At 40.9% G+C, this 15111-nt stretch overlaps 1 protein-coding gene and 1 non-coding gene across 14 annotated transcripts in view; both read right to left on the bottom strand.

Annotated features, from left to right (window-relative positions):
• Window positions 1-15111, bottom strand: part of DIXDC1 (DIX domain containing 1) — a 72841-nt gene that overhangs the window by 3302 nt on the left and 54428 nt on the right. For 3 of the 13 annotated variants that reach the window (XM_036324343.1, XM_036324348.1, XM_036324354.1), the window contains 7 exons: window positions 14788-14880; window positions 14637-14708; window positions 12872-12961; window positions 12367-12528; window positions 11784-11850; window positions 4235-4340; window positions 2667-2775 (listed from right to left, as the gene is read on the bottom strand). In XM_036324343.1, coding sequence (XP_036180236.1) covers window positions 2667-2775; window positions 4235-4340; window positions 11784-11850; window positions 12367-12528; window positions 12872-12961; window positions 14637-14708; window positions 14788-14880 — 699 coding nt within the window. Of the gene's footprint in view, window positions 1-2666; window positions 2776-4234; window positions 4341-11783; window positions 11851-12366; window positions 12599-12871; window positions 12962-14636; window positions 14709-14787; window positions 14881-15111 lie in introns of those variants that run through there. The other 10 variants (XM_036324345.1, XM_036324347.1, XM_036324344.1 and 7 more) reach the window with 9 other exon arrangements.
• LOC118665610 lies at window positions 9465-9568 on the bottom strand. The gene has a single exon (XR_004970706.1). It is a non-coding gene; the product is annotated as a small nucleolar RNA U13 (small nucleolar RNA).

The raw sequence follows: 15111 nt of genomic DNA, 5'->3' as shown, positions 1-15111 counted from the left end.
CCTCTCTAAAAATCCATGGAAAAGATATCCTCAGGTGAGGAATAACAAAAAAAAAAAGTGTAGAGGAAAGCTTTGAGTTTGAGAGTTAGAGTCTATGTCCATTTGGTTTTGTCCCTAAAGTTATAATGGGTAAAAAAAAATTATATATATAACTAGAGGCCTGGTGCACGAGATTCATGCACTCGGGGGCGGGGGGTAGGGGGTGTCCCTCAGCCCAGCCTGCACCCTCTCGCAGTCAGGGAGCTGTCAGTTAGTCAGATATCCTTAGCACTGCTGCGGAGGTGGGAGAGGCTCCCCCACCACCTCTGCTGCGCTCATCAGCCATGAGCCTGGCTTCTGGCTGAGCAGTGCTCCCCCTGTGGGAGCGCACTGACCACCAGGGGGCAGTTCCTGCATTGAGTATCAGCCCCCTGGTGGTCAGTGCACATCATAGCGACCGGTCGTTCCGCTGTTCGGTTGATTTGCATATTAGCCTTTTATTACTTAGTGTTAGTTCCATATGTATAAAATGGTAAGAGCATCCCTAACACTACCTTGCTCACAGAAATGTAAGAATTCATAAATTAGGAGCCATATAGTACATTGGGCTTCTTAGGAGAAAGCAACAGTATAAACATTAAAACAAGAATGGGGGAAAAATTGGTCAGAAAGACCAATCTTTTTTTTAAAATATATTTTATTGATTTTTCACAGAGAGGAAGGGAGAGAGACAGAGAGCCAGAAAGTCACTAATTATACGAGAGATGCAAATCAAAACGACAATGCGTTATCATCTCACACCTGTCAGAATGGCTATCATCAACAAATCAACAAACAACAAGTGTTGGAGAGGATGTGGAGAAAAAGGAACCCTTCTGCACTGCTGGTGGGAATGCAGACTGGTGCAGCCACTGTGGAGAACAGTATGGAGCTACCTCAGAAGACTAAAAATGGAACTCCCATTTGACCCAGTGATCCCACTACTAGGAATATATCCCAAGAAACCAGAAACGCCAATCAGAAAGGATATATGCACCCCTATGTTCATAGCAGCACAATTCACCATAGCTAAGATTTGGAAACAGCCTAAGTGCCCATCGGCAGATGAGTGGATTAGAAAACTGTGGTACATATACACAATGGAATACTATGCTGCGGTAAAAAAAAAGGAACTCTTGCCTTTTCCAACAGCATGGATGGAACTGGAGAGCATTATGCTAAGTGAAATAAGCCAGTCAGAGAAAATTGGTCAGAAAGACCAATCTTTTTTTTAAAATATATTTTATTGATTTTTCACAGAGAGGAAGGGAGAGAGACAGAGAGCCAGAAACATTAATGAGAGAGAAACATCGATCAGCTGCCTCCTGCACATCCCCCACTGGGGAAATGCCCACAACCCAGGTACATGCCCTTGACCGGAATCGAACCTGGGACCCCTCAGTCCGCAGGCCGACGCTCTATCCACTGAGCCAAACCGGTCTCGGCGGAAAGACCAATCTTAACATGTTTGCATGCAGTTCTTTTCACTCATTCATTCGTTCATTCATTCAATTCATTTACTAAGCCACTAATAGAACAGGGTTATTAAAACACTTCAGCGAGGCCCTAGCAAGTTTTGCTCAGTGGATAGAGCATCGGCCTGCAGACTGAAGGGTCCCAGGTTGGATTCCAGTCAAGGACACATGCCCAAGTTGCGGGCTCAACCCCTAGTAGGGGGCATGCAGAAGGCAGCCGATCAATGATTCTCTCTCATCATTGATGTTTCTATCTCTCCCTCTGCCTATCTGAAATCAATAAAAATATATTTTAAAAAACCAAAACGCCCTAGCCGGTTTGGCTCAGTGGCTAGAGCGTCGGCCTGCAGACTCAAGGGTCCCAGGTTCGATTCCGGTCAAGGGCATGTACCTTGGCTGCGGGCACATCCCTAGTGGGGAGTGTGCAGGAGGCAGCTGATTGATGTTTCTCTCTCATCGATGTTTCTGACTCTCTCTATCCCTCTCCCTCCCTCTCTATAAGAAATCAATAAAATATATTAAAAAAAAAAAAAAAAAACCCAAAACATTTCAGTGAGGAACTATTTACAAAATAAAATACTGGCTTTCTCACCCCTCTTCATTCTAAAACTACAATGAAAGCACTTATAATATTCCATAACCTAGAACTCTTTTCCACAAAAAAGTCTATTTTTAGCAGATGGACTATAAAGAGAAGCATAGGCTAAGAAAATAATCAAGGCGTTAAGAGTAAGTACAGTTGACTCTTCAGAAGTTCCTCACTTTCATATCTGAGAAACTACCACCACTATATACACCAGTTCCACATTCTTGCCTATTTATTTTGCTCTACAGAGGAAGCGGAAAGTTTTCTAAGACTTGACTACAGATACAAAAGGGACCCCAACAAGCTTTTGTTCAATCGAAGGTCCTTTATTTTTCTTAAAATAAAAATTCTATACAAGTTTGGTCAAACTAATTAAGTCCTTGAAGTAAAGCAGCTATCAGCTTCTTGGGCCACTCCTTGACCTTGACCTTTTCAGTCTAGAGTAGTCAGACTGGTCGGAGGCTTTGGGACGTTCCTCTGACCTGGTTAGGGAACTCAGGTACTTCTGGATACTAGTCCTTGAGTAGAAGGCTTTGGGGTTAAGGAACGACCAATAATACCACCCAGACTCCCCAGGAACACTGTACCTCCTCTTTAACAGTGCCGAACTCAGGATCCAGCGCTTTGAAGTGATACCGGTGATTCCCTTCTCGGTCAATAGCTGCTTTAAAATCCTTCAATGTCACCTCCCCCAACCTGCAACAAATAGAGCTCTAAAATAGACTGTTTACCAACAGGTTGGAAAGATAAGGCTAGCTTTAAACCCAGGCCCCTGCCAAAGTCTCTTGAGGCAGAAATAGTTTGGTTTTGTTAGGTCACTGCCCCTGATAACCCAGATGATTCTACAGAGCAGAGGTAAGGGAGCCAGTCACCAATAGGGAATAAAAATGGCATTACAAACGGGGTGATCTGACAATTTAAAATAGATTTATTCAGCAACAGCCAAATCACTCTCTTCCTTTTCTCTGGATAAAAGACATAAGGTCTCTGAAATGTAATTTGTTGAACTCCCTTCTAACCCAGACCAAGTAAAAGCAGACTCTTTAAGAAAGAGAAATCCTCACTTTCATATCTGAGAAACTACTTTTCCCAGTAGTTGGTTCCACAGCTTAAATATCTTATTTAACCTTAGAAGGGAGTATATTGGCCCAGTGTTTGCAGTTTCTTTTAATATGATTTCTCAAAAACGGTAGTTGTAGTAATCAAATAGTAACAAAGATCAATGATAGCAATCCATGGCTATCAGCAGGAACTATTTTGAGCACTTAAACTATTTTCCTAACTTGAAGCCTATTTGCATATCAAGATTGGAAGCATAGTTGTTGTGTGTGTGGATGAAAGGGGCCACATGCTGACCTGACAAGCTCAGGGGAGGCCTGCATGGCGGTCTTGCAAACTCAGAGACCTAAAGTCACCACAAAGGATGGTCTGAAATTAAACTTTGACTAAAAGCAGTGATGGTGGGCAGTTACGTCCTAGGCCAGTATCTTCACTGACAAGGTCAACCTTTACCTTAACTGAGCCTATCTGTCTTTTTGCATCTATGATAACATACCCTTGAAATGTCTGGGTAACTTGTGACTTCCCTGTATTTGGACCCCTTGGGGCACAAACTAATGTGCTGGGCGCCAGGACAGAGACCACAAATTCCTTCATCATCATGTTAATTGTTCCTGCACCCACCTAAGTATGTGTCCATCATTTTACTTTTTGTCCAATCCCAGGGGTTTCCCTGCTTTGCTTTATCCCTCCTCCTTAATCTATCACCAGTGAATTTCATGTAACCCACCTACATCCCTCCTTTGATTGGAATGTATAAATACAAATGTAACCCCGCCATTCTCTGGAGCACTATCTCAATTCGTTGAGGTTCTGCTTCCCAGCATATGTCGACCATTTGGCTCAAATAAACTCACCAAAAATTCTTTACAGGTTTCAATGTTTTTTTATGTTAACATGTGTGTGCCTAGCAGATCATGACTTGTCCCTTGTAATGCCCCTGGTAAAACTGAAACTAGAATCTCTATGTCCTGTGCTCTCCTCACCTCACCATACAGCTTCTCAAACACCTCTTAGCTGGTTAGATGGATGGGCAGTAACTAATGATTCTGCCTTCCTGCCCTTTTAAAAAGAGAAATAGATCCAAGAATCTTACCTCTTTGGTATATTGACCATGAAGGGTGTAAGTGACCGGTCAGTGAAATAGAGCACTTTAGTGCAGGTGCTGCTGACAGTTGGAGAGCTCTGTGAGTGAGGCAACGCTGCAATCAGAGAGACTGCGGTCAGAACATTCAACTTGCAACCACCCACCCCTCATTTCCAGGTTTATTAAATGTCCCAGGAGGACGGCAGGGGGGTGGGGAAGAGATTAACCAAAGAATTTATATGCACATATGCATAACTATGGACAGACGGCAAGTGAAGGCCTGGAGGGAGGGAAGGGTAAAGCGGGGGGGAGGGGTTAATGGGGAAAAAGGGGACATCTGTAAAACTTTCAACAATAAAGATAAAATTTTAAAAAAATGTCCCAGGACGATGAAGCTGCCTGAGGTCACAGTACACTCTTCTTTCCACACCCTTGCCAAACACCAAGTCCACAGGGTGTGACCCACAGGAAGTCACCACGAGGGCCACAAAGACAGGAAGTGTTTTGGATATGGACACTACCACAAAGACCATCATTTCTTATCCATTCTAGGTATTTCTAGCAGGGAAATAGCAACTGTTGTGCAGGTATTGTTGCTAAGAGTCAAAAGAGACCAGAGAAGCCAGCCACATTCCAGCTAGGGCAGAATGGACACATAGCAGGAGCTGCAGACACTGCCAACACTCAAATTTTGGAGGTCTGTGGTAGAGAATGCTCATGCAATTCATGAAATGAGAAATGAGTTGGAACAAGAACCACAGGAGCAAAATAACCTTAGAAACTCAGATGCCTAGGGAGCCTCATGCTTCCAGTCTAAGACAATCTACCTTATCCCTTAGCTACAGAGGATCTATATGTGTTGGCCCATGGTTTTTAACTCAGTTCTCTTGATCTACATCTTGTCTCTAGCTTTGTATAGGTACTTACGTAAAATTTTTATTTAGTTTTAAAATAAATTTGTATTTTTTTAGAATTTTTAAAAATTGATTTTAGAGGGGTGGGGGAGAGAGAAACATCAATGTGAGAGAGAAACACTGATTGGTAGGTTCCCTGACCAGAATGAACCGCAACCTGGGTATGTGCCCTGACTGGGAATAGAACCCAATGACAATGACACTTCAACCAACTGACCCACACCAACCAGGACTGGAAACTTTTTTATTAATGAGTACTTGTGATTATGACTTTAAAAGAACAGGAGGAAAGACCAATCAGAAACTCTTATCATAAGGACCAAAAAATAATAAAGTGTCATTAAAATATCTGTCCTGTGCCCTAGCTGGTGTTCAGTGTTTAGAGCATCGGCCGGCACACCAAAGGGTCATGAGTTCGATTCTGGTCAAGGGCACATACCTGGGTTTCAGGTTGGATCCCTGCCCTGGTCAGGGCATGTGTGGGAGACAACTGATTGATGTGTCTCTCTCACGTTGATGCCTGTCCACCCACCCTCTTCCCCTCCCTCTCTTCCACTCTCTCTCAAAAAAAGAAAAAAATCAATGGAAAAATATATCCTCAGGTGAGATTAAAATAAAAAAATCTGTCCTGCAATTCCATCTACATATATTTTCTTCTTAACTTTTTCTAGACATTGATCCCATTCAAACTGGCAGCCACAGGAGAGCATTTCTAGGAAGGGGTTTCAAACAAAGGAGAGTGTGAGGGAAGAATTAATACAGGGGAAGAAAGACAAGGGAACATTCATTCTTTGTATAGCAATCACAGTCAGTTTTCAGAATTTTTCTTCAAAGAATGCCAGTTATTAAAACTATATGCCAACATGCTCCGTGGACTCTAGCACCTAAAACAGTCACTTTAATCACTAAATTTTATTATTGATTGATTGATTCATTCATTCAACAAACATTTATTGTACACTTACCATGTGCTAAATTTCGAGAATATAGAATCAACCATATGTGGTCTCTGACCTCAAAGAGTTTACAGTCTAGTATGGATGACAAATATGGATATAAATAATTACACTGAAATCAGACTTGTGCAAACTGCACAGAAGGACTGAAGATGGAGTGGTTAATTCCACCTGGAAGAGATCAGAAGGCCCCATAAAGCACTTAAAAAAAATCATCAGATAGAGAAGTCGAAAAGGGCATTCCAAGAGGGAAGGATACATGTATGTGCATGGAATGTGATCATGTATTTTAAAAATTAAAAGTTAACTAGTAAGGCTGGACAGATCACAAGGACTCTGCCAGCATAAAACATTTAGATATTAGTCGTAAGCTCTGGGGAGATAATGAAAAAGAGTGACATAATCAGACAGTAGGAAGGCCAATCTAGCAGCAAAGTAAAGTATGAGTTGGATGGGAGAAACTAGAAACCAGTCATCCCATTAACAGGCAATTAAAAACAATCTGAAAGATGAGGAAGGGCAAAATGGAGTCAGAGAAGGAATGGATTTGAGGAACCTTTATCTTTTATTTTTCTAAATATATTTTTATTGATTTCAGGAAGGAAGGGAGAGGGAGAGATAGAAACATCAATGATGTGAGAGAACCATTGATTGGCTGCCTCCTGCACGCCCCCTACTGGGGCTCAAGCATATGCCCTTGATGGGAATCAAACCCAGGGACCCTTCAAATCCGAAGCTCTATCCACTGAACCAAACCGGCTAAGGCAGATTTGAGGGACTTTTAGAAGGGAAAAGTCTTGGTACTTGGGATACAGTTGAATGTTGGGGGTAAAAGGGAAGTACAATCTGGGGGGAAAAGATGCATGGCAGTATTCCACTGTGTAAATGTACCACATCTTCCTTATCCATTCATCCACTAATGTGCACTGGGCTGTTTCCAGATCTTGGCTATTGTAAATAACATGGCAATGAACATAGGGGTGCATGTAATCTTTCTGACTACGTGGCTGTAAAGAAGAAGGAACTCTGTGACAGCTTGGATGGACATGGAGATTATTATGCTAAGCAAAATAAGCCCGTCAGAGAAAGACAAATACCATATGATCTCATATGTGGAATCTAATGAACAAAATAGGACCAGAGCATGGATACATGGAACGGACTGGCAGATCTCAGAGCGGAGGGGGAACGGAAGAGATTAGCCCAAGAACATATATGCATATATGCATAGCCCATGGATGTAGACAATGTGGCGAAGGCTGGGGGGAGGAGGGGTGAAAGAGGGTAGAGGTGGGGGAAACGGAGGACATCTGTAAGTCTGTCAACAATAAAAAAAAAAAAAGATGCATGACAGTACTATTAACTAATATAGGGATAGAGAGGTGAGTTATGTCATACTTTAAAATGTTTATTGGTTGCCTTTATGTATCAAATACTAGAGATGCAAAAATAAATTAGATCCAATCCCCATCTTTAAGGAGCTCAAAGTCTAGTGGGGTGAAATAGCAAAACAATTACAATATAATAAAATGTGAAAATAATATTGCTATGTACTGAATCCTGCCCTTCCCAAATTCATATGTTGAAACCATAAACCCTAGTGTGATGGTATTACAGACAGTATCTTTAAGAATGGATTAAAGTTAAGGGACGTTATAAGAGTGGAGCCCTGACCACATAGAACTGGTGCCTTTATAAGACGAGGAACAGACATCAGAACTCTCTCTCCACCATGTGAGGACACAACAAGAAGGTAGCCATCTGCAAGCCAGGAAGAGAGCTCTCCCTCACCAAAACCTGGCCATGCTGGCACCCTGATTTTAGAGAACTGTGAGAAAATAAACTCCTGTTTTTTAAGTCACTCAGTCCATGGTGTTTTGTTATGGCAGCCCAAGTTAGTACAAATGTTACGTCACATTCTGGGTGAATTTCAAAGAAAGGGGAATCATGAAGTCAAATGCCACACAGAGGCCTAGTAACTAAAAACAGGTTTAGTAACTAGGTCATCGATGACTTAGAGAGCAGTTTCAGTTGATTAGTAAAGAAGACGGAGTTGGATTACAGACTTTCCCCGTGAAAACGAGAGTAATGAGGGAGAGCAAGCCTTACACAACATTAAATCATGTTAAAATAATTGTTACTTCAGTGTGAAATTACTATGAAAAGCATGTACAAAAAGCTCAAATAAAAGACCCCAAAACAAATCTTTGTGTGTGTGTGTGTGTGTGTGTGTGTGTGTGTGTGTGTTAATTTAACACATAACTTTAAAAGGCATCACAAATCAATTTTAGTTTTTAAGTTCATGATCATTTGGAGTTAATTTTTGTATACGGCATAAGGTATGTGTCAAGACTGTTTTTACATGGGTCTGTAATTACTCCAGGACCATGTGTTGAAAAGCCTATCCTTCTGTGTTGTATTTTTTTTTTCTGGTTGGGTAACCTAAACCTTCGTTCCTTTTGCCATTGACTAGCCCTTTCACAGCTACTGAAAATCTACTGGCCAAATATTTCTGACCTATCTGTTTTGTTCCACTAATCTATGTGTCTATGCATTCACCTATACTGTACTAACTTTTTAGGTTTGAAATCAGATAGTGTGGTCATCCAAATACTTTGTTCATCTTTCTCAACTTTTTCTGTACGGCTATTCCTTTTTTTTAAAAAAAATAATTCCTTATTGTTAAAAGTATTACATATGTTACCCCCCCCCCCCCCATTAACCCCCTCCAGCCTGTGTGGCTATTTTAATCCCTTTATTATTCCATATACATTTTAGAATCAGCTTGTTTATATCTACAAAAGGATTTTTATTGGAATATGATTGAAGCTATAAATTATTTGGGGAGAATGGATCATCTTAACAATATTGAGTATTCTAATCAAGAAACATGGTATATCTTCCCATTTCTTTTTATATTCTTTGATTTATTTCATCTGTGTTCTATAGTTTTCTTTTTTAAAATATATTTTTATTGATTTCAGAGAGGATGGGAAAGGGAGGGAGAGATAGAAACATCAATGATGAGAGAGAACCATTAATCAGCTGCCTCCTGCACACCCACAGTGGGGATCGAGCCTGCAATCTGTGCATGTGCCCTGACTAGGAATCAGCCTGTGACCTCCTGGTTCATAGGTCGATGCTCAACCACAGAGCTATGCCAGCTGGGCTGTGTTCTATAGTTTTCAACATAGAAACGTTGCACATATTTTATAAGATTGGTTGGTACCTATGTATTTAATGCTTTTTGGTCCTACTATAAGTGGTACTTAAATTTTTTTTTCTATTTCCAAGTATTCATTGCTAGTATATAGAAGTACAGTTGTGTCCGGTAACCTTGCTAAACTCATTTCTTTTTTCTTTTTTTCACGTCAGACAGGTAATGTGCCAAAGGTGTAACAAGGTTCGTGGGAGGCACATCTCACACAGCAGCATGAATACCCAATCATCACACTTATGAACTACAAAAGGATCCCAAACTCATTTATTTAAAAATATATATATATATATATATATATATATATATATATATATATATATATATATATATAACATATATATATTATTTCAGAGAGAGAGGGAGAAATAGAAATATCAATGAGAGAGAATCATTGATTGGTTGCCTCTCACACACCCCCTACCAGGGATGGAGCCAGCACATGCCCTGACCCATAATCAAACCGTGACCTCCTGGTTCATAGGTTGACGTTCAACCACTGAACTACAGAGGCCGGGCTAATCTCATTTCTTAGTTTTAGTAGCTTTATTATAGATTATTTGGGATATGCCCTATAGACAATCATGTCATACAAACAGAGCAGTTTTGCATCTTCTTTTCAAATCTCTATGCCTTTTCTTTCTTTTCCTGCATCTATGTTCATCAGAGATACTGATTGGAATCAGGGTAAAATAAAATGTGTTAGGAAATGTTGCTTCTCTTATTTTCTGGAAGAGTTGGTATGAAATTGTATTATTTTTTTCTTAAGTGAATCTATCAGACTCTGGAGTTTTCCTTGATGGATGGAACATCTTAAACTACAAATTCAATTTTATTATAACTATAAACCTATTCAGCTTATCTATTTCCTCTTGAGTAAATTTTGGTAGTTTGTGTCTTTCCAGGAATTTATACATTTCATCAAAGTTGTCAAAATTATGGGCATAAAGTTGTTTGTTCCTTAGTATGCGTGTAATATCTGTAAAATCTATAGTGTTGTTCTCTCTTTCATTTCTAATGGTAATTTGTGTCTTTCCTTTTTTTCCTTGGGCAGTCTGGCTATAGTTTTATCCATTTTATTATACTTTTCAAAGGACCAGTTTTCTGTTTGGTTTTGTTCTAATTTTCAGTTTTCAATGTCATGGATTTCTATTCTTATATTTAATAGTTCCTTCCTTCTGCTTCCTTTGGGTTTATTTTACTCTTCTTTTTCATATTTCCCTATTTTAAATGATATCTTAGTATGGTTTTTAAAAAATATACATTTTTATTGATTTCATTTTAAAATATATTTTTTTTATTGATTTCAGAGAGGAAGGGAGAGGAAAAGATAGAAACATCAATGATGAGAAAGAATCATTATCATCTGCCTCCTGCATGTCCCCCACTGAGGAGCCCACAACTCAAGCATGTGCCCTGACTGCAAATCGAACTGTGACCTCCTGCTTCATAGGTCAAGACTCAACCACTGAGCCACGCTGGCCAAGGTTTCATGTTTATTTTTTATTGTTGTTAATATTTTTCCATTGATCTTTTATAAAGAGTGGAAGAGAGAGGGAAGGATAGTGAGAAACATCAATGTGAGAGAAACACATCAATTGGTTGCCTCCTGCATGCAGGAGAAGCCTGCAACCAAGGTATGTGCCCTTGACAGGAATCGAACCCAGACCCTATGGTCTGCAGGCCAACGCTCTAACCACTAAGAAACACTGGCCAGGACATACTTTAGGTTTTGTTTATTATTATTTTCTTAATTGCATATGTGAAATATAAAACTGGTTATGGTTAGCTTTATACTATTTGGTTTTTGAAAATTATTTACATACTTTTAGATTGGGTCTGGGTAAACTATAAAAGATAAGAAAATGTGAATGTTATTAAATCAAAAGGTAAGATACAGAGTAAAATAGAAATTATGAGGCAGGGTAGATTTCCAACATGTTGGAATGAATAGGGGGGGGAAATGTAATGAGTAGGCATAGAGCAGGTAAAAAATAATACCTAGCCATGACCACTAGATGGCGCAACGATTTTGCAGGACTTAAACCAAATGACATAATAAGCAATCAAAGTTTTAAGGAAAATCCCCCCTAAAATCAAGCTTATTGGTGCAAGAAAGAACTGGAATTTTCTGTGCTATTTGGGTTGTAGGATGATTTGTGTGTGTTTTTGTTGTCTTAAATTTTGTTTTATTTGGTATAAATGTTTTAAGCTTATAGTATTTCCCAAAGATATTTTAGCCTTTCTGAGTCAACAGAACAGCACCCTGCACATGGTTAAATGGTACTTGAAGTGATAGGAGTGATGATGATGGTATCTTCATAGTCCTAGAAATAACTCAATACTAACTAGTATTGCTCCAGAAACAACACATTATAAAAGTTAAATTATATAAAAAAATTCGATCCACAAAATACTAACGTCTGATCTAATATTCTAGGAGACCTTACTGAGCAATAATGAGCACTTACTGGAATTAGGGGGCCAGGACTCCCGGTATTCACTACCTGCTTGAGTTCTGGGTGACTTGCCCCGAACCTGGAGAGCCACACAAAAATCACAAGAATTATGATCAACGGCAGAACTTAACCAAGAAATTTAAATTTTAAAAGTGTGCCTAAAATATACTCGTTCTACCATTTGCCTAAAATATACATCTTCTTCCACAGTGTATAAAACTGTACATATTTATTCTAACAATAATAATGCACATTTATAAAAAGCTTTCTAATTTTCAAGCATTTCCCATATATTGCCTCATCTGATGCGAGCTCATTCAGGGGAGAAGGGGAAGGGAAATAAGCAGTAAAGAGAGAGCTATGGGGCCAAGCACCACAATTCCTCCAACAGCTAAACAGTTGCTAGGAGTGAGAGTTATCATGAACTCCCTCCCTGGATTGTCAAACCATGATGAAAAGGAAAACCAAAGAGAAAAGCAACTGCAACCTTCAGCAGGGTCTCATCCTTTAGCACTGCCTTCCTCTAGACTAAAATGGATAAAGTTAAGCTTCGTTGGGAGCTTGCCTAAGAGAAACAGCAGAGAACGAGGATTACCCTTTTTTCTTGCTTCTTCTGGGTCTCCATGACATGCAGGCGCTCCATGAGGCTGGAGATGCCCTGCTCCAGGCTGTCGATGGTGTGGTGCTGAGGGTCGTGGCCGCTGAAGCTGTTGCGCAGGCTGCGGAGAGCATCGCGCACGAGCTGCAGGTCGCTGGTCTGTGGGCGAGAGTGAGGTGCTGCTGGCATGCTGCAGGGTCATGTCATTAACCATATCCTGGCCACTGGGCTTAAGAAGACATAGGGGAGAAATTTCCAGAATAGATCTTTTATTTTTGAGGGAGGAGGTGTGGATTATAGGAAATGGTCCTCCACAGAAGCAGGCCTACTGTTTCCCACCAATTCTTCATTTCGGGTAACAAGTGCCTCAGATCTTTACACACCCAACAGATGCAAGAATAGGGAAGTGGGATACAAAAGGCGAGCCCACTGGTGATGGCTAAGATGCTCTTCTGGTTTCAGCTGGAAGTGGCAGGTCTGCACTCAAATCTTAAGAACTTACCCCTCTAGGAGTGATTGAAGCAGCTCCTTTTCCTGCCGCCGGAGGGAGAAAACCATTGCTTTGAGAGCTGTGACTGTTGTAATTGGTCACCTACAGCAGCAAGAAGAAATGATGCTTGTTGTGAGAGAATTCCAAACCAAGATGTCCTGTCTTACTTTTCTTCTTTACATTCGTCACTTCCTGACACAGTTTATAATTATATAATTATATATCTGTTTCATATCTCTATTAGAATGTACAGGGTTTTTTTCCCCTTTGTTCATCACTGCATCCCCTGTACTTGACCCTTCACAGGCACTGTTGAATGTAGAATAAACAAAAGGGAAACCTCAGCTGGGAAGCCCCCAACCTAGACTCTGCCTGGCCACTGGAGGGCCTGAGAATGCTGCTACAGCACCTCTGGCCTTTGCTTCAGTCATTTAAAAATAAAAACGATGACTAACCTTCCTTCCTTCCTTCCTTCCTTCCTTCCTTCCTTCCTTCCTTCCTTCCTTCCTTCCTTCCTCCCTCCCTCCCTCCCTCCCTCCCTCCCTCCCTCCCTTCCTTCCTTCCTTCCTTCCTTCTTCCTTTCTTTTTGAAATATCTTTTTATTGATTTCAGAGAGAGAGGAAGGGAGAGGGAGAGAGGGATAGAAACAACAATATTAAGAATCATTGATGTCCTAACACAGTGGTTCTTAACCTTCTGGCCCTTTAAATACAGTTCCTCATGTTGTGACCCAACCATAAAATTATTTACGTTGCTACTTCGTAACTGTAATGTTGCTACTGTTATGAATCATAATGTAAATATCTGATATGCAGGATGGTCTTAGGCGACCCCTGTGAAAGGGTCGTTCTACTGCCAAAGGGGTCGGGACCCACAGGTTGAGAACCACTTCCCTAACCGGTTTGGCTCAGTGGATAGAGCCTTGGCCTGCAGACTGAAGGGTCCCAGGTTCGATTCTGGTCAAGGGCATGTACCTTGGTTGCAGGCACATTCCCAGCAAGAGGTGTGCAGGAGGCAGCTGATTGATGTTTCTAACTCTCTATTCCTCTCCTTTCCTCTCTGTAAAAATTCAATAAAACTAAAAACTTAAAAATAAAACTAAAAAAAAAAAAAAAAAGAATCATTGATCAGCTGCCTCCTGCACGCCCCCTACTGGGAATCAAACCAGTAACCCGGGCATGTGCCCTGACTGGGAATTGAACTGTGACCTCCTGGTTCATGGGTCGATGCTCAACTACGGAGCCACACCAACCACGTAATGACTAACTTTTCTTGATCCTGATTCTGAGCCAGGTGGATCTACCAGGACTATGTTTAGTCATCTACCGGGATTATTATTTTTTTTTTAATTTAAACTCTTTATTATTGAAAGTATTATATATGTCTCCTTTTCCCCCCATTGACCTCTCCCCAGACACTCCCACCCCCCATACCTGGGTTATTTTATGTATTCTTCATAATGGCAGAGAGGGCCACTATTATTTCCATTTTCCAGATGAGCCTTATTTCTAAGGTTCAGAAGCAAGTAAATTAAAGTCACACAATGGTCAAAAGTGGTAAAGATGTACCAATGTTACACCAATAAAGTTAATTTTAACAAGTGGTAAAGATGTATCTGAAACCAGATTTTCTTATCCTGGAATCTGTATTCATAACCCCCTCACCAAATAACCTCCTAAAAAACTGACCTGTGGCCTTGGTTCCGTCCTGATTCAGAAACAAAACCCCCCTCTTTGCCCTTGTAAATGTGGGAGGGAGACCCCGAGTTGGAGGTTACCTCATCTGTCTCTCTTTTCATACAGTGAGCCAAAAGGACATCTTTGTGTTCTAGCTCCCGCTCTAGATCCACCTGCAACCAGAGACTAAGTCAGGAAAGCATTTCTTCAGGCCACAGGGACAGGAAAGTCAGTGGCTGAAGATGTCCCCACCTGCTGGTAACTGGCCTCAGAGAGTTTCCGGAGTGCTTCCTCCAGCTTGGCCTGGTGATGCTGAAGCAGGCGGTCCTTCTGCCCCAGCTCCTTCTGCAGTAGAGACAGAGCTTTCAGATGTGGCAAAGTCAAGAACATCGAACAGTTTCCCCCTTGCTGTGCAACTTCCATCGGAGGAAAGCGGAGCCTTGGGGGAACAGTGCTTTCCTCAAGCTACACCCCACACCACACACACCACAGCAGTCTTGCACAGCGCAAAGGATTCTTGGAAGGGTAAGGAGAAAGGGAACTACTGTTTGCAAAAGGACCACTACATGCTATCCA

This window comes from Myotis myotis, unplaced genomic scaffold (genome assembly GCF_014108235.1).
Source record: "Myotis myotis isolate mMyoMyo1 unplaced genomic scaffold, mMyoMyo1.p scaffold_m19_p_10, whole genome shotgun sequence".
Taxonomy (NCBI): Eukaryota; Metazoa; Chordata; class Mammalia; order Chiroptera; family Vespertilionidae; genus Myotis; species Myotis myotis.
Note: the sequence above shows the minus strand (reverse complement) of the source record. Positions and strands in the feature narration are given on the sequence as shown.